At 36.7% G+C, this 19,144-nt stretch overlaps 1 protein-coding gene across 1 annotated transcript; it reads right to left on the bottom strand.

Moving 5' to 3' along the window:
* Positions 1-4,271: 4,271 nt before the first annotated feature.
* Positions 4,272-18,893, bottom strand: CTCFL (CCCTC-binding factor like; the record flags this gene model as incomplete). The annotated part of the gene is made up of 11 exons (XM_082007160.1): positions 4,272-4,426; positions 6,713-6,833; positions 7,626-7,808; positions 8,459-8,619; positions 10,410-10,559; positions 11,829-11,949; positions 13,891-14,024; positions 14,462-14,632; positions 16,300-16,552; positions 17,495-17,920; positions 18,825-18,893. The coding sequence occupies 11 exons, from the start codon at positions 18,891-18,893 to the stop codon at positions 4,272-4,274; spliced, it is 1,944 nt and encodes a 647-aa protein (XP_081863286.1).
* Positions 18,894-19,144: the final 251 nt, after the last annotated feature.

The following is a 19,144-nucleotide window of genomic DNA, read 5'->3' as shown; positions in this document are numbered from 1 at the left end:
ATGGTCTGCGCACACACTTCCCCTCACCTTAAGGGAATTTGTAAATTTGTCTAACCCATTTGTTGCCTGTTAAAAGCCTTAGAATCTCTTTAGCTAAAGATTTCTTAGATAAACAGATTAAATTATCATTAAACGATAATTCTACAGGCTACATTAAACTGATTTATCAGCAACAGAAAATATATTAACATGCTCCTAGCGCACACTCCGTACACCTCCCTTGCACTGGTGGCACTCACCTGACTTTTCACTGAGCCAGCTCAGTCAACCAAGCCAGAGCAGAAGATAAGCACAGCAAAGGTGCGTGCAGGGCTGAAGCAGCATCGCAGCCCGTGAACGTGGAGGGACCGGCCGGCTGCCTTGCGCCAGCTGCACTGAGCGCAAATGCCCATTTCGGTAGCAACAAGGCAGCCCCGTCCCAGCACAGCTCTGCTTCAGCAGAAGACAGACAGGTATGCACACCCCATCCTCTCTCCCGGCAGTGGTGACTACACTTCATAGTGACACTAGGGCTTATCAGCTGCTAAGGAAAGGATGACTTAGCCTGCTAAGGAAAAAAAAGGTACAAAGAAGTCTTTTTATATAGCTTCGACATGCATAAAGTCACCAGCAAGATACCTTACTAAGTCAAAATCAAGACCAAAAAATCAAAGCACCTTTGACATGCAGCATTTGCTCCGCTGCCTGCTTACGCAGCTGTGAACGCACGCTGCCATCTACAGGAAGCTCCTCTAATTAACGCAATCGGTCATCAACTCGCAGCACAATGCTCAATTAAACGCTATTATGCAAGCACACGGTCCGACTTACAGCCCCACTCTTGCTGCCAATAGCTACTTTTCTTCATTTCCTTGGCAGATTCTAGGATTTTTTTCGGGAGCAATTCTTTGAAGTTTCAGAAGACAATTCATTCTAATCGGTACATCAAAATGTACTTAGTTTTGCAGCATCATATGCCACACGTTAGCGTTGCTGAAGTTACTATACTTCAAGGTCTTAGGTATATTATGGAGCCCAATTACTAAAAGTGTATCCAAAGTAATGCTTTTACTCTTTCTCTGCTTTTATCTACTGGGCATGATGTGTTACATCTGCCTGTTGCAGATTTCTGCTTGTAGAGGAAAACTCAGAATGCATTCTTCCTCTCATGTAGAAAGCTTCTGTTCCAAATAACAGCTTTACCCAAGAGCACTGTTAGAAAATACTATAGAATACTTCAGTATTGTCCGTTTCACAATATGAATCATTCCTGTATATTTAACAACTCCTCCAAAAATTAAAATATTTTAAAATTGGCATCTGTTCAGAATATGTACTGCTTTAAAAGATATTACATGTGTACTCATCTAAAATATATGAATAATATCATTAGATTAAATAATCTTTGTAGAATAAACATCTGAAAGCCATAGTGATGCAAATTTTTAATCATGAAGAACAATCACTACTTGAGGTTAAAAAGCATGAGACCACTAGGAATGGCTCCTGAAGACGTCAAAGAATTCTTCCTTGATTTTCAAAAGGACACATTTCTACCTTCTAACTACTTAAATAATAATTTTGCAAGTTCAGAGATAAGAAGATCTTTTATTATTACATTCATATGCCACTTTATGTAGTCTGATTTTCAGATGTCAGCACAAAATGAGTCAGCTTTAATAACAACAATTCAAATGAACAATTTATATTCAGAAAATTGATCAAGTAATTTATACAACTTCTAAAATGAATTTTAACAAGGAAATCTGTTGCTTAGAATTATGACACAAATGGAAACAGCACAACAAGAATAAAGTCAACGATATTATTTAAGCAATTACCATGGACAAAAGTATCCTTAAGATCTGTTACTGACAAGGCAGCCAGAACAAATCATTAACTTACTAAAACTGTATAAATATTACCATTATGAAAATGGGCAGAAAGTTATAATTATGTATCTTTATTAAACACTCAAATAACAGCATTATAATGGAAGGAGGACAAAGCCAATGAGTAATTTTGGTAAATTCAAATACACTGACTTCTCAGTGATTGCTAAAAACATATGCTACAAAACTGAATGAGGCTTCTATTACCAAAGTGGTAATGCCTGTTCATATATTTGATTGAGCTGATTGGTTAAGGTCTTGACGAGGCCCTTTACTGTAAAGTGGTCTGTATCTTCTAAAATTGGATAATTTACTCCTGTAAGACAGCAAGTGTCACTCGCTAATGCGGACATCCTTACCTCCTAGTCACGTACATGGAGATACTTAAGACATTGTATGACAGTTAAAGCTCCTAAGCACACCACTGGTTTGGGTCTTATTAACAGCAGAACAGCTGCCAAATTTAAAAAGTTATCCTAGTAGAACAGGCATGTAGACATTTTATCAAGTAGAGGATAAAACTGTTGTTTAATATGTTAACTGGAAAAAACCTAAGCTTTCATTTCTAATAGACTTTAAGTAACAAATGTTAAAATTTCCCATATTTAGATCTTAAACTGCAGTTAATCTGGAAGGCACAGCAGAATTTACTCCCCCTGACTACATCAGCATAACTAGCAAACATAGCTTGCTCAACATGCAAAACCAAACAATTTTATACTGGCTGAGTTCTATATTTCTAATGACGTTAAACACAGGTGTTAAACTCGAAAATAGGATAAGTGCTTGGCATTTTAATTAAAATTATTTACTTCTTACATGACCCAATATTATTAAAATTGGTTAGCAATAGTAGTGCTTATTTATAATGAAACATAACATAAGAATAGCAGCATTAAGATTAATATTTTAGAAGTATTTAAGATTTTATGAACAGGCTTCCAAGTATTAATTATAAATGACAAAAAATGAACAAACAGTGCATAAATGGGAATTGTGATCATTGTAACTAGTCATAAAAATCGACAGTACTTATTGTAATTACTCTAACTATATTAATTAATTATTAATGAAACAGTAAAACCAGTAGTTTTTATAAACCAAAAAAAGTTTGAGAATTAGATTTGACAGTTAAAATTTCTCTTTACTCTTAGATGTACTATAAACATGAACTTTCCTAAACAATACAAGTGTGCTTTATTGAAGGCCTAATTAAGATCAAACTCATGGGTGTGTTTTGGATCTAGTGCTAAACATATGATCACCATCTTACATGGAAACACTTACAAGAAGGCTAGCTAAAGGGGAAGGAGGGGGAATGGAAACAGCTACCACCTGGTAGCAGCTCGAAAAACAGTCAGCTTAAAGTAACAGAAAGTTATGCATTCCCAGAAAGGGGTTGTCTTGCACACTTTCCTGACATCAGCACACACTACTGCGGCTTTTCACGCAGCTCTATGTCTGCCCAGCTAACTGACCTGACCAAAACTAAGACAACAGAAAAGATTAGTTTCTAATTAGATCTGCATGCTGATCCAACTCACCCTACAGCTGTATGGTTGCTAGAGGTGAAACAAGAAGGAAGAAAGAAAATTATGCCCGGGACATGGGGAAAAAGACAGGACAGGCAGCATGATCCAGCTGTGAAACCATACCCCAAAGTTTGCAAGAACTTAATATTATAATGAGCCAAAAAGTAAGGGATCTGCTTCCACCACTGTTTTCCATGCTGATGTAAAACTAAAGGAACTCTTCTGAAGATAATGACATTATACCTATTGAAAACCACTGGGAAAAGACAATGGAGCTAATAACATTAAATAATTACTAGAAGTATGGGGCACAAAACCCTGCGCTTTTTTAACACAAAACTGTATTTTAGCATTGTGAATTCAATTAGAAACTAATGTGTTTGCAGAAAGGAGATTTAGTAAATGTTCCTTGCATGAAAAAAATCATTGCCTTTCATGTGCTCACCTCAGGAAAGTACAAAGAGACTGAAGTTCATGCAGTGCTCAATTCTATTAGAGCTACTGAGGAATAAATTTGCTTCAGATCAGTATGCAATTCTGTGAGTAAATCTGGAAGAAAAATGAAATGCAAGGTCAAACAAACCTATCTACTTTTTCATAAATTACTCTGAAATTAGCTAATTTTGTCTTCATTCTATTATTGCACATATGTAATAAAACAGGTGAAGGTTCCATATAACTTTCACACTTTAGCAATGTTATTTAGGTTACACAGTAGAAATTGCAACAAGAAGAAAAATGAGCACAGAAGGGCTTCAACAGATTTCAACCAGCATCTTTTCTAGTTTTCTAACTGGATGTAGTTACACACTTTGAACTGGTCAGTTGCAACCAGTGAAAACAAGGAAGACCAGAGTCTGTTCGTGTGTTATTTGTCCATCATATTGAGAATCATTTCACAAGTCGTTTCTGTTCTCTGTTCTCCCGGAGTTGCTGTTTCTTTTCCATCTAAAACAGGAACAATCTCACTGGCATAGTGTTCATTTTTCACAGTGGAGATGTCTTGGAACGATTCCAGGTCAACTTTGCAAAAAAAATTTAAATATTGTGGTGATTAACCAGAAAGACAAGTAAGTATTTCAATAAATTTAACAAACAGGCAATTTAATTTAGTGGAGAAAATACTGCCAATATATAACAACAGTGTATCTTTTACCTTACAGTTTATTCGGAGAATGGATATATTTTATGTTGAATATTACATTACAAGCCATGTTAGTGAGTAGTACAAATGGTATTCTTATTAGAGGAAAAACTAAGCGTTATTTAACTGGAAATTTAATTCTCATATACATGCATTTTCTTTTTTAATTATTAGTAACAGCAAATCATGGACAGCACCAATCACACAAGTAATCTTTTGTAAAGCCACATACAGGATCCCACAGGCCCCTGCAAATTGTGCAAGAAGTGGACAGTGATATATATACTCGCAAATGTCAGTTTTGGGAAAAAAACCTTCTGGAACCAGTACAGAAATTTCTAGTATTTGTGTGAGTCAATGAATGGACTGAATATTTGCATGAACAACATCTAAAGACCCATTATCCTAGCTCTAGAAATCCAGATGAAGGTATCTACAAGATACGGAAAAGAACTCGTTTGCACGTAGTGCAACATTAATATACAGCAAAATCTAATTATTGCAAAAACATAAACATTGCAGCTGTAACGTTTCTCTCTAACCATACCATTACAGCCTTACCAATGAAAACAGAAGTGTCAATGCTAATGTAAACTCAGCTGCTGATATATATTCATTAGACTCAGAAAAGCTTCAACATTTCTTCTTCTTACTATGTTAAATTTTGTCTCAGTGTCTTTGGCCACAAATCAGTGTAGATACAACCTGATATACCAAAAGGTAAGGTTTTAGGACACCTAGGCCTTAGATGTATCTCCATTCTTGACTCTTACTCCATGAAAATCACCAGAATAATGCTATCAAGGAGATTACTTTGGCTTTCAAACAGCATCTGGGAAGCAGAGGGGCAAAAAATGACAAAATTCAGGTCAGGGAAAGCTATTTTTTTGGCCCTGGTGGCCCTAAAGGTGACCTCAGAAACGCCTCTCACCCTGCAACATTGCAGAGGTTCAGCATTCGATTGAACAGACAAAGGGAAAGCAGGATGCATGAAGATACAAGGTTCCTGCCCATGGCCTGACCTAACTGCATATTGTATATTGTGCTTTGTCTAATTAAACAGAAATGTACATAAATGAAATTTGACCCCTCCTCTGGGTCAAATTTAGACCATAAGGTGACACTGCTAGAATATTACTGCATATGTGGCGACAGGCGAAGGTTTATCTGAGAGAATTAAAAAAAAAAGAAATCATATGTTTTTAAAGTTGCAAATAAGATGAAATACAAATGATTGTATTAAGAATGTACTAGCATAATCCAGATAGAAAAGTCACTTCACTTATTGCTGTGAAGTTCTCGCTGACAAGGCATCAACTGACCGATTAGTCTACCATTTTAGTCTGCCAAAACCTGAACTTACTCACTTTCTGCGAATCTTAACCTAATGAGAAAAGATGGGGAAGCAGAAAAAGAGAAGAGAGAAACTATGGACCGTCTTTTGGTTTATATTGAAGTGTACAGAATAAACGCTCAGTGCTCAAGAGCTAACCAAAATGAGTAACACTGAATAATTCCAAGTGAGTTTCTGATTGCACAGACGTGCTGAACCAAGAGCTCTATAAACTGGCCTGATCACCTCTGCAGTACGAGTGAAAAATGACTCTAGCTATTTATATCAGTAGCATTTTTATTTTTATTTGATCACTATCTAGTCTAAGTACGAGAGAAAGAAGATGAACAATTTCTTTATTACGATGTGTTAGATCTTTTGTGATTAACATGCAACCTGAGTCCTGAAATTGAAAAGTTTTCAATCTGGTCTATATTAAAGCAGTATATTATAAATCACGAGTTCTTAAGAAAACTCACTATGGCTCAACTCGGTAATGATGTATTTCATCCTCCTTTATGAAGGCAAAGGGAATTTGTAAAAGTGAAAAGAAAAACGCATGTGTAAGCATTGCTAAGCAGGGAGCTTAGGAAGACGTTTGCAGGAGCAGGGGAATGGAAGTCCCAGAATGGCTACCTGAGTAATGACCCAACTCAGATGACAAGAATTTCTGACACATGATAAAGACTATTCTGAAGTAGTATTCCATTATTAGAACTTAAATTAGCTTCATTGTGAAACAGTAATTAAACAGCAGGGGAGATTCACTGCCTTAGCCTTTTATACTTGATTCTAATTTACATGATTAAATTCTAACTTATTCGCTGATTACCTTCTTGCTTAACATGCTTTGAGTTCTCATGGGTTTTATTTTTGCCCTTGCTTCTTTTTCTGGGTGTAGCAGTTTTTTCCCTCACCAATCCACAATTTTCAGCATGTTTATGCATATTATTCTGTTAGCATAATGAAGCATAAATATAGGAATCAAATATTAATGTATGTAAGCAATTTAACACACACACAAAAAACAAATATGGTTCTGACAGACAAATTTTGGAAAAACTAAGTGAAAGGCTGACATAGTTAACAACCTCCATAAAACTCATGAAGATTTTCCAGAATACATATTAAAATTCTGCTTTAAAGGAACATTGCCATTTGGTGGGTATAAAATAAAATTTATCATTTTCTGGTTCCTGGATAAGCCATAAAGTTTTACATGTAAAATTTGTGTGTGGAAAAAAGGTTACATTTACTTTAGAAGTGTGCACAGTTAACCCAAAACCAGAGATATGTTCTCACTGCATAGGGTTTTGAAGAAGTGAATAATAATTTCTTACTTTCCTTGCTGAACGGGTCCTAGCACTCTTTCACTTCAATTATCTTTCCAAGTTCTTTAATTTGTCTTAAAATTCATACCTCCACACTGCCTTTTTATTTGTTTTAAGAAGACTACTGTATTAAACATTAGCAACTTCAATACTGGATTGTACAAAACAGTACCAACCCTGAAAATATGATGTGGCAGGTATTTTTTACCTAAAGGAGAATACTATAAAGTTCTTTATTAAACCTCCAATGTAAGGTCTGGGAAAGAAAACAAACAAGTTGTGCTGGCTTAGCACTAAGGAGTTAACATTCCTGCCAGCACGCTGCTTTTTACTCTCAGTCCTTTGTGACAATATGATCTGCAATACTTAGCTAAAGACAACTCCACTGAGATTCCTTAAAAGGAAGTATCTTACCCAGAGTGAATAGCCCTTACCACATTTAGGGCATTCATAAACTGTAGGCTTAATATTGGAATCATGGTCCTTCCTAAAGTGAAGAGTGAGAAGCTGCTTCTGTCGAAAGCTTTTGCTGCAGCACGAGCAAGTGAAGGGCTTCTCACCAGTATGGGTTCGTTTATGCGCAACTAAGCGTCGTTCCTGAAACAAAGAAAACATTTGTAGCGTAACTACCCAGCTCTGTGACACATGTTCAGAAAACCACACAGGCGCACAGAAAAGTGCAAGCATGTTGCACAGACTCTGTAATTATCCTCCACTGTAAGCAGATGCTGAAGAACACATTGGGATACCGCCCACTGATTTGCAGAAGGTCAGAGGTTTTCCTCCGAACCTTATTAAGGTTAGCGGAGAAAATAATCAGAATGGAGCAATGGAACACTCCAACAGATCAAGGCCAAAGCAAGCTATCCTGAATGTATTCTTTAAAAAAACATTTTTAGTTCAGACTGAATTTATACCATAACACTGCTGAAAACCACATTTAAGGCACAAAGATTGTATCTTGTTCTCATCACAGTGTCACTGAAAGGGATTAGTCTTACTTTATACTTCTAAGCAGTTCATGTGCAAAAGATTTATCACAAAGATAGCCTCAGACTTTCCAGCATTTCAATTTTACTGTTTATTTGTCAACCATTTCTCTTGCAAATAAATAGAATTACTCTATTTTAGTTAGATTGCAGGCACAAATGTTTTTACCTTCTTAAGGTACATATAACCCCAAAGCCAACCCTACCTTGCCAAACCATTAATTGAATAAGCAATAATTTTCCAGTGAATTTAAATACCTGCTTACATGCGTAGCTGCACTGATCACATTTGAATCTTTTTTCATTTCTATGAGTCTTCTTGTGCTGAATAAGAGCATAGCGCTCGTGAAAAACAGCTTCACAGTAACTGCATTTAATTGCCACTGCCATGTAGGAATGCATTTTTTGCAAGTGGACACCTGAACAGTTATTAGAAGCAATTAATTTTAATGGTAATTTTTTGATTTCCACAATTTTGAACAAGAGTTAGACTGTGCACAGCCCTGAGTAATGCATACATTGTAGAGGAAAACACAAAAAAGAACCTTCTGTGTTCTCTGCAGTAGGGGTAAAATTGCCAAATAGGCAATTTTTCAAATTAGTTTAAGATAACTAAAGTTGCAGCAACATGTTGTAACTTTCCAGATAAATTAAGCAGTTATAGGCCAAAATCTAGAAATTATTTCAATGGAAATCATGTAACAAATCAAATCCTTTAGAAAATTCCAGTAACTGTCGGCTTTTGTCTACACAAAAAAATTAATTTGAAAATGCTACCCAAGGTAGTATTTATAGTATTAAAATGAAAAGTGCAAAAATACATGAACAAAGAAATTGTATATATGTAAATAACAATTCCACTTCTACATTCAAATAAATAGACTTCAATGGAATCTTTATCTGAAATTATAAATAGATGCAAAAGGCATCTTTGTCTAAATATTTTTTTAATATAGCTTTTTCATATATTTCTGGATTCTTAAAATTTTATGTAGATTTTGTTGGTATTGGTCAGCTATACTGCCTTAAATACAGCGAATATGCTATATTTCTGATTTATTAATAAAACTCTCATCTGTACAAAAATATTTTCTTCCTAGAAAAGACAATGAATTTACATGTGAAATGTATGGATAGGTACAACTTTACTGGTACTTGAAGCAAGTACTCTTCCAAACAAGAGTAGTTAAAACATTTGGTGTAGAAAATTCCCAGAAAATCATGACAACTTGTATTTTAAGAACTGTGGTTTGTACAAGGAAAATTTTCAATTTATATTTTCAGTTACAATTATAATTTATTTTATATTTTCAGTATCAATCTGTATATCAGTACTGTTTGATACTGATGGCAAGGAAAAAATTCCATTATCTGCATATAGAATGACGATGAACTTAGGCAGGGGGTTATTTCCCAAATCTGGGAAAAGACTCCAACTAGCTAAGAGACATTTGAGTTTATTGTACTGCCTTCAATGTTTCATGAGTGTTATATAGCCCGAAAATAATCCTTGATATTGACGTAATAGAATTTAGAATTCTAAGAGTTTTGAATACTTGAAGCATGTAAAACCATTGTCTGCTGGACCAATGAAGTCAAACTTAAAAGTTTTACTAACTAATGCAACTACATGTATTTCTTTAAACTACAAGGACAGTGCACTCAGCAACTAAATACGCAGTACAATTCTAGATTAAGAGGTAAAAGCTGATTTGGTATATTAAAAATAAATGTACTAAAACATTCAATCTATTTGAATTTCTTATATAGCTGGATGCATATACACATTTTAACTAAAACTGAGAAAAAAACAGAATGCGAGAACTGAAATGGCCTTATACAGATATAATGATTTTCTGTGGCTTTGAGAAAAATCTTTTCAATACAACCTGGGCATATATTTTTGTCAGGTACCTTCTTACTGAAAAACAGAAGGTCACAATGCCACGGATTTCGAGAGAAAAAAAAAAGGCTAAATGATTGCTACTCTGCATTTTAAACAAGTTAAAATATCAACCACAAGATGTCACCACATCTCCTTGCAGGGGGAACTTACCTATAAAACAATGAATACATTTTCCATAGAAATATTCTGTAATGCTATAAAGTCATATATGACATATTTGGTATCACTGTAAGCATGAAAATTAAAGACTTCACCTCTAATTATCTCTACATTTAATTTTCTTTTTTTTTTCTTTAAACTCACTCAAGTCACTTTTTCGTGCAATGAAGGTACTACAATGTGGACATTGGTATTTTGGCACATTTTCTCCATGCTTCTTTAACATATGGATTTTCATGGAACCACTTTGAGTGAATTTGGCCTGGCAAACATAACATTCATAGGGTTTTTCACCTATTAAAAACATATAAAAATAACATATGCTTAGAAACTCTACTTATTTGATACAAATTTGAAAATCCGACAGATCTCAACATCCATGTTCTAACAGCAACAGTCTCCAGACCAACCAGAATGTTACTATTAGTTGACAACATACAAAAGGCTAAACAAGTTTACATAAGTTTACATATCTTATTACAGTGCAAAAACTTGGCTTTCAGAATTGCGAGTCAAACTGCTGAAACATAAAGCCATTAATATAATTCTAAACTATTAATCGGGAAATATTTTAATTATCTTCTATTCTGTCTTGAATATTTAATGTACAAAATGCAGAATTATCCTAAAATGTGCAAGGAGAGAAAGTTAACAGCTGTAACAACATCATGATAAAAGTAATTCAACACCAGCCATTGATAATGGTGGAAGAGAAAGCAGTAAGTTATTTTCTTGTCTTTCTTCCCCCAAAAGTCACTTCAGGTGTGAATGTAACAAAAAATTACATCAACATGGGCAATTGACACAGTCTAATATGAGAAAACCAGCTAGGGCTGAGGACCCAACATGTACACACATTTTGAACCAACTCTTCCGGTTGACTCTCATTAAAAGAGAACTCAGTTAAATTGCACCAAACTACCTCAAGATATGAACCAAAGAATGGTAAGTGGGGAGATTTGGAAGATTTGATTCAAACCATGCTCTCACATTCTGATTCAAACCAAAACACTAATCATAACATATATTACATATCATAACTGAGCTAAGTTAAACCCTGAAGTATATGATAGATACAAAGTTCCTTCTCAGAAGGCATGCACCTTACAGAACCATGATTGGAACACATCACTTTCGATATTAAATCACTTTAATTCTTTGCTGATCAAATTAGTTAATAACAATTTGGGGCCACAATGATGTCCATGTTTTGAACAGACATTTTAAACTCTCCTGGCAGATACAACTCCATATAAAATTAACTAATTGAGAAATAGAAGTGACAACTTGATCCACAGAAAACAAGACCACATAAATGAAATATTTTTCTAATATGAAAAAAGGGTAGGAACAACAGCAAGACTGTAACTACTAGCTCTGTGCAGCTGGACCTCCAGTAGCCAAATTCAGAACATTTAAAGAGAACATGTTTTTCAGGCACGTTTTTACTTGAAATAACAAATGAAAAAAAGTGCTAATTTAGAGTCTGAAATTAGATCACTCTTACTCTATGAACGTTAAGGGCCTAAGGGCATAGACTTGATCATTACATCAGAGTCCTACCTGAATGAGTTATCATGTGCCTTTTCAGTTTATATGCATCTTTGCTAGCATAACTGCAAAGGTCACAGGCATAAGGACGCTCTCCTGTATGTGAGCGAATATGTCGTTTCATTTTGCTTGCCTAGTATAAAAATGAGAAATTTTCTGCAGTAACATTTACGTTAGAGACATAATCAATTGAAATGTAAGCAATTTTACAAAATACATCTATTGCAATTTTAAATACTGCATCAGTCCCAGAATTAGCACTCTCCCGCCCCCACCTTTTCTCCTGTACAATCAGACTGTTGTGGTTTTATGTAACATGTCTGTACTTTTTCCCCAGATAATCTTACGTCCATGTTTAGTGTCAAAAGGAGAAATTTTATAATAAGAATATAAAAGCTAGAATTTTTAAATCACCTGAATGGGATACTTCCTACTTTCAGGCTACTTGGATATGCAAAACACCAAATTCTTTGAAAAGTCAGGAAAAGAAATGAAAGACCAAACTCATTAACCAAAGCCTCTATTCACCTTCAAGGCCCAATGAAGCACTTCCATTGCAAAAATTTAATTCATTCTACTTTTTTATACTGTTCTTGTGATACGTTCTACATAAATATTGTAGGTATGCAAGCTAAAATTAGGTGTTACCTAATGTTCAATTCCTCCATTTATAAACAGACTTAAGGAATTCACTGCTAGATCCATTCAAATCTACAACTCTATTCACTTAAATAAAATTAAACGTGATTGCCAATCTTTGCTATACCAAAGTCAAATCATATGCATGGTATTACTAGTGGGCTCCTTCAGCTCTCCTTATTCAGGTAAAGCTTACAACAATATTAGTGAGAATTCTGCAACAGCAGTAAGTGCTTAATACTTCCTTATCGAAACACTGAGAAAGAATAGGATACTTTAACATAAACGGTAAAGGTTTTTAAAGATGCAAGCTATCCCAAATCTAATTAATAAGATAAGGTGCATGGAATAATGTTCAGGCTTGCTTACAGCTTTAGATCTGGACACAGCACATAAAGATTTTAGATATTGAATATCCACTAAACTGTGACAGTGATTCAATCATAGGTGACTCTGACTGTGATTCAATCATAGGTGCAGGACTGAAAGCCTATTTTTTCCAAGTGAACCCTTAGGCAGTCTCTAACTGTTTTATTTCTAGATTAAGAAAATTTCAATCCTGTAAAAAAACCAAACATCATCAAGCATATAAACACAATAAATGAGCTTCATTTTAGACAATAGCCAGTCTTGTCCTACAGTATATGGAATGAACTATAAAGGAGGACCCAGTATGCTTTTGTAGGATCAAATTCACACTAACACATTGCCTAGCAGCAATTTTAGTATAACAAAAAAGAAAACACCCTTAAAATGTAACTAGTTTCAAACAGCTAAATAAGTGTACAAATACTAACTTGAAGCAACTCATTTATAAATATTACTACATGGTCAAAGTGAAGATTCAAGGAATTCAGATTACTTTTTCCTTTTTGAGAGATGATGGGGATGAAAAGATGTGCATACAAGTGAAATGCATGTCACCACAAAGTTTTAGTAATCAGCTATCTTGCAGTAATACTGCAGTAATATAGCAGACAAATTCAAGCCACCAGTGTGGTCCAAGACCATTAGCGGAGCCTGATGGTCTTTTCTTTGATGCTGTTATACATGGGCCACTGATTCCTGGGATCCAGCAGGTCTCCCTACCTCTATGGTCTCTACAGTCCTCTTTCACAGTATTGAAGTATTACAAAAACCACAAGTTTGCCTGTTCCTCCCAATTTAGTATGCGTATATACATCCACATCGCAAGCCAAGCATTAATACTGTAGCTTGACATCTGCAACTACCTCTGCAATGTATTGAGTTGATCTCATATAGAAATCTGACAATAAACAAGGATGATGTACACAGTACAATATATGCACGATTTAGCAGAAACTTCTCAAGGTTACAAAACTGTTCAAAAATGTTATACCTTGACAGTACATTAAAATCTTAGTATGTGAAAGCCTACAAACCCTCCCAAAAGATTCAGTAAGGCTGTACTTACTTCTACACTAGAATATTTACACACTGAACACTTGAAAGGTTTTTCTAAAGTATGCCTGTAACGCCTATGTCGTGAAAGCTCACCACTGGTCACAAATGCCATATCACAGTCACCGCATTTATAGGGCCTGGTCCCTGTAAAAATACACCATTTCTTAGAATTTTATTTAACAACACAACAGTATGATTTGTCTGCCTTAAATCAACATGCACAATTTTTTAACAGAACCTTTTCCAAAGTTCTGAATTTTTATATACAATAAAGGTACACTGTAAGTTTATTATAAACATGGTTCATCAAATTGCTTCATATGGTTATATAGCAAAATGAAAACATCACAAAAAATTCTTTTATGCATATAGGAATCAGACACAACTGAAGTCAATATTCAGTTCACAAAAATTTTTAGAATAGTATTTAACAAAATAAATTAATACATACACATAGAGTTACTAACTACAGACTATGTCTTTTCAGTGTGGAACTCCAAACAAATAAGACACAGCCATTTGTCTGTTAATTAAATTTTGCAGAAAATACATAAAATGAAGTATTTTCACACATTAGATACCTGTATGTACATTCACATGGTTATGCAGGAGAGTAGCTGTACGAAAACCCTTAAGGCAGAGGTGACACACATGACGTTTCTCATCGGAATGGGTTTTCACGTGACGGTTAAGACTTGATATTCTGAGTGAGGTGAATGTGCACAAACCGCAGCTGAAAACTGCTTTCTCTCCTGTGGGAACAAAGACACGTTTATATCATATAAGCCACAAATAATGACTTTACTTTTTCAAAATATAGTAGCAATTTCAATATAGTTCCTCTACTTTGGGCGAAACTACTTCGTACTTCTACATAAAAGGACTTCAAAATACATTACAAAAAATCAAGCTGTCAGACAGAAATTATTGTATCTACTTAAGACTTAAGTGATTTGCCCAAAAAATAATGACATGTGTTAATTTATAACCTAATCCCAGGAAAACTAACTCCTAGCCTAACTTTCACATCCAAAGACAGGATGAAACTTCCTCTCTTGATAGCATCATTAAGATGTGGTTCATCAAGGCACTTACAACCTGTGCAACACACTTCTTGATGGCAAATGGCAGGTTAAGCTATTCTCAGCTTTCTGATAGTCCTGAATCTGTAAAGTGTATGTAAAAAACACCAAAATTTTTTAATTTTTAATTTTTTAATTGCCTCTTTAAAATTGTTATTTGAATTTGAGGAAAAAAAGATCAATTCCTTGAAGAAGGCATAGAACCAAGTTATGCTTTCTGGATTACATAAAACTTCCAAGTTCATGGCACAGCAGTAATGAATTTCTTTTGAGCTTAACATGTTAAAAGTAAATGTGCAACACTTTCAGTTTTGAAGAAGATTTGAAACTGCAAAATGGCAAATACGTCATATTTGAAGAGCCTTTCCACAACAGTTGTCTCAGCTCCCAAGTGCACTCTCTGTAATGATTTTCATGCTGAGACCAAAATGTATTTTATACAATGCTTTATACCACACAGAGATGTGCAGCTAACACTTCACTTCAATAACAGCAAACAAAATCACTTTATTGTTATTTATTCATTGTGGATTCATGCCCACACAAAAGAACATTGTTAGCTTTGTTAAAGCTGCTCAAATGTGTTTCTTATAAATGCAGTAACTAAAACAAGGGACATGAGCAATTTGTACAAGATCCATACTTTAAACAAACTCAGTCAAGATACCTTAATACCTAGATACTACAACACACACATTTACAGACTCTTTGACATTACTGATGTCATCCAACTTTTACAGCACACACATGCATTTTCTAGAGAAACAGTTGCTTATCCATTCCCTCCTAAGTCAGTCATTAACTTCTGCAACATACTTTTATGTTCTTAAAATCTTACATCAGCCATTTTCTGTTACTTTTACTTAGGTTCTGGGAGATACCTTGCTGACAGGCATTGATACTTGCCCTCTGCCAGCAACTTGGAACCACTCTTAAGCTCATCCATAAACCCCCGAACAAGCACATTTTAAAGCTGAATGAGGTAACTAAGTAAATTACTAGGTTTATTCAAAGGCATTTATACAATATTAACTTTGAAATCTCCCTGGAGCTTTCTAATACCACATACTGTTCAAAAGACCATTAATTTCTAAATGCCATCCAAAATGCCTCTCGTGAACACAATGCAGATGACATCAGCCTGCACAAGGATCTTTTATCACTTAAGGCTGAAGGGTATTATTCCTTCTTCTAAATTTCCAAGGAACATGAGATTTAACCTAATGTAAACTTAAAAATTAACACTGTGAACATTTAATATAAAATTTCAACCTCATTTAAAAATCTAACTTAACATGTTTTCTAAAAATGAGCTACAAAGATTATTAACTTTTTACCTTTATTCTGATGCGGAGCACAAATCTGAAATTTTAGATTCTTGGGATTTCTTACAACTGTTTGTTCTGATGGAGTTGCATAGCGCTGCTCTTTACCATCGCTGCATGTATCTGACAAATCTTCACTGGCTTTGCAGCTCTGGCTCTTTGTTTCCCCAAGAGTGAAAAAAAGTTCCTTTCCTCCCCCCTTTTCAGATGGGGTCAGTTGCTGGACCTTATTTTCAAATGTAATGACATCATTATCTCTGTCAATCTATTTAAAAAAGAGAATGTTTTACAACTTCTCTAATCAAAGGCAGTCACTAATGGCAAAACAACTGAGCTATCAACAAAATGTAAACTACTAATTAATTTTGATTTTCAGCTTTAAATGTGATGGACAAAACTGCAACAAAAAATTTGCATTTAACGTAGAGCGGCCTAACTGGGAAGTGAACCATTACTAATATTGAGTCCTAGCTCTTCAAAATTTTATATAAAACTTCAGAGCATTATTTTAAGATTACAGCACCGAGAACACAGAAACTTATATCCTCATTTTTTTAAAAGGTTTTAAATTTTATTTCAGTACATCTACCTTTTAAAGGAAAATGGCAAGAAAAGTATGCTCTCAATTTTTTACCAGACTAATATAGGACTTTTGCAGCCTAATTATAATGCTTTCTTTGTCATACAGCAAGTGATTCTTTTTGTATTAAACTTAAATATGACCATATCTCAGAAATTATCTAGGGTGGCATATGAGTTTAAAAAGAAAAAAATTATTTTATTATAAAACCAAGAGCACAGGATAAATACCAATGTTTGCATGCTTTTAATAAAATGCATTTTAAATGAGACCATATTACACATCCAGCTTTAACAACTGCAGTATTGTACTAATGCAGGAGAAGAAGGGAAATTGCCTAATGCTACTTAAGAGATCTAGGCTGTCAAACCAAATAGCACCAAGATGGTGCACTGAATTAAAAACTTGTCTGAATTTCAGCAGGTTAGTCATCTAGAAAGGCTAAATTTTATTTTGCCTTTTTAAACATGGGATGAGATTATAAAAAGCTGTACAAAGGACTAAATACTTAAATCCAACAAATTTGAACACCTAGAAAAAATAGTATTGAAGTCAGAACCGAATGAGTGTGATAGTACAAGCTAATGGCTAACATATCACCATCTTTACCACATCCAGAACTTGTACCTCAATCAGTAGCATGTCTGGTGGTTTCTCTGCTGGCTTGCTCTCTGAACTCTTTGCTCGCCCTTTTTCTTGCAAAATGTTAATCTGCGTCAGCCCCAAGTCGTAAAAAACACAGATACCTTCCTGCACGCTCACAGCCGTGCCTGCCTGCACGTTGTGCAGCACACCCTGCCCCTGCCGCACCACGGGCTGCAGCACAACTGCCCCGGCCAGCGCTGCCATGGCCACCGCCTTCTGCGGGTGGGCAGTTATCTGGCAGGCTCCCTCCAAGTCCTCTTCCTCTGCCTTCAGACACACTGTCTGTAGTGTCAGCAAGTGTTTTTCACCCTCTTCAGGAGACAGAGACCACTCTGGCGGGACACTTGCCCCCGACTGCATGTCAAGTCCTGCACTGTGGTTGCTGGCACTGCTCCTCTGCTTCACTTCCTGTCCCTGTTACACTCTTCTGTCCTGTTTTTCTCCTGCACCCCTGATTTTGGTGAAAGGCTCCAGCAGCCCTAAGGCCATGTATGCTGCTGAGTGAACCTGTTCGAAAGGCGAGGTTAAAAATGAGGGCAAATCACAGGCTTTCAGGACAACCCACTGGCCCTGCCTCACACTCCAGCCCTTAAACCACCTCGCTGGCCTGCTTGCCCACAGACCTCCGGCACGCTGACTACCACAGCCCACCTGCCACCCGCTGCCGCCTCACTGGCAACCCCCACCCACAGCCCGGCTCCCAGAGCTTCCGGGCTGGCCCTCACCCCTTCAGACTCCCCCAGCTCCTTGGCCAGGGGCTCCCCCCATCCCAATCCGCCTCACAGCCCCACCGCGGGAAGGCTCCCACCTCCCGGCCGCCACCCTGCGCCCTGGGGTGCAGGCAGCCGGGCAGCCTCGGCGGCCTGTCAGCAGTGAGCGTGCCCCATGCCCTGCTGCTTTCCCTCAGGGAAAGACGAGCAGAGAAGGGGCTTTGTGCCAAGGGGCCCCTTCCCTATTGTGCACCTCGGCATGGCGGCCCTGTGCTCCTAGTGGGGAGTCTGTCCCCTCAGCAGCAGCCAGAGGGGGGAAGCCCACTCGTGGGCAGCAGCTCCTGTGGGGAAGAGGTGGTTCCTCACCTGATAATTCCCCAAGAGGCACAAAGCCCTGACACGGGTGAACCTCCAGAGGCCTCTCTGCAAGGCCCGTGCCCAGTGCTCAGCAAAGAGCCTGTGTCCTCGGAGTGAAAGCGTGGCAAATCCCCGCCGCTAGGCAGCAAGGCCTCCTGTAAAAGCAGCCCGCCATTTTGTCATGCTTGAGTCCTAGATGAAGACCTCTCGGTCTTAATTGTAGGCCCTTAACCTTCTGCTCCCACTTGGCTGGAGACCATGGGGCTGAGCTCAATTGGTTTCCCCACTTGCAAAATATTTGAAGTACTTCCCATGTTTCTCTCACGTAACCACTTCAGCCTGGGTGCCGTGTCGCTGGAGTGCTGCTGAAGAGCTGGCTGACTGCTAGTGCCACGGCGTCTCTTACCCCAGGAGCTGAAGTGTTTTACAAAATTGGCTGAAGTACGTTTGCAGGAGAGCGACACATAAGCATCATTACACTACACTTTAGGCCAGGATTGGTTATTGGATGAGAACAAGAAGTTTTAGACTTAAGAGTTCTCCAAAGGCATTGTAAAAATGTCTT

The sequence above is a fragment of the Phaethon aethereus genome, assembly GCF_964289735.1.
Source record: "Phaethon aethereus genome assembly, chromosome: 16".
In the NCBI taxonomy this organism is placed as follows: domain Eukaryota; kingdom Metazoa; phylum Chordata; class Aves; order Phaethontiformes; family Phaethontidae; genus Phaethon; species Phaethon aethereus.
Note: the sequence above shows the minus strand (reverse complement) of the source record. Positions and strands in the feature narration are given on the sequence as shown.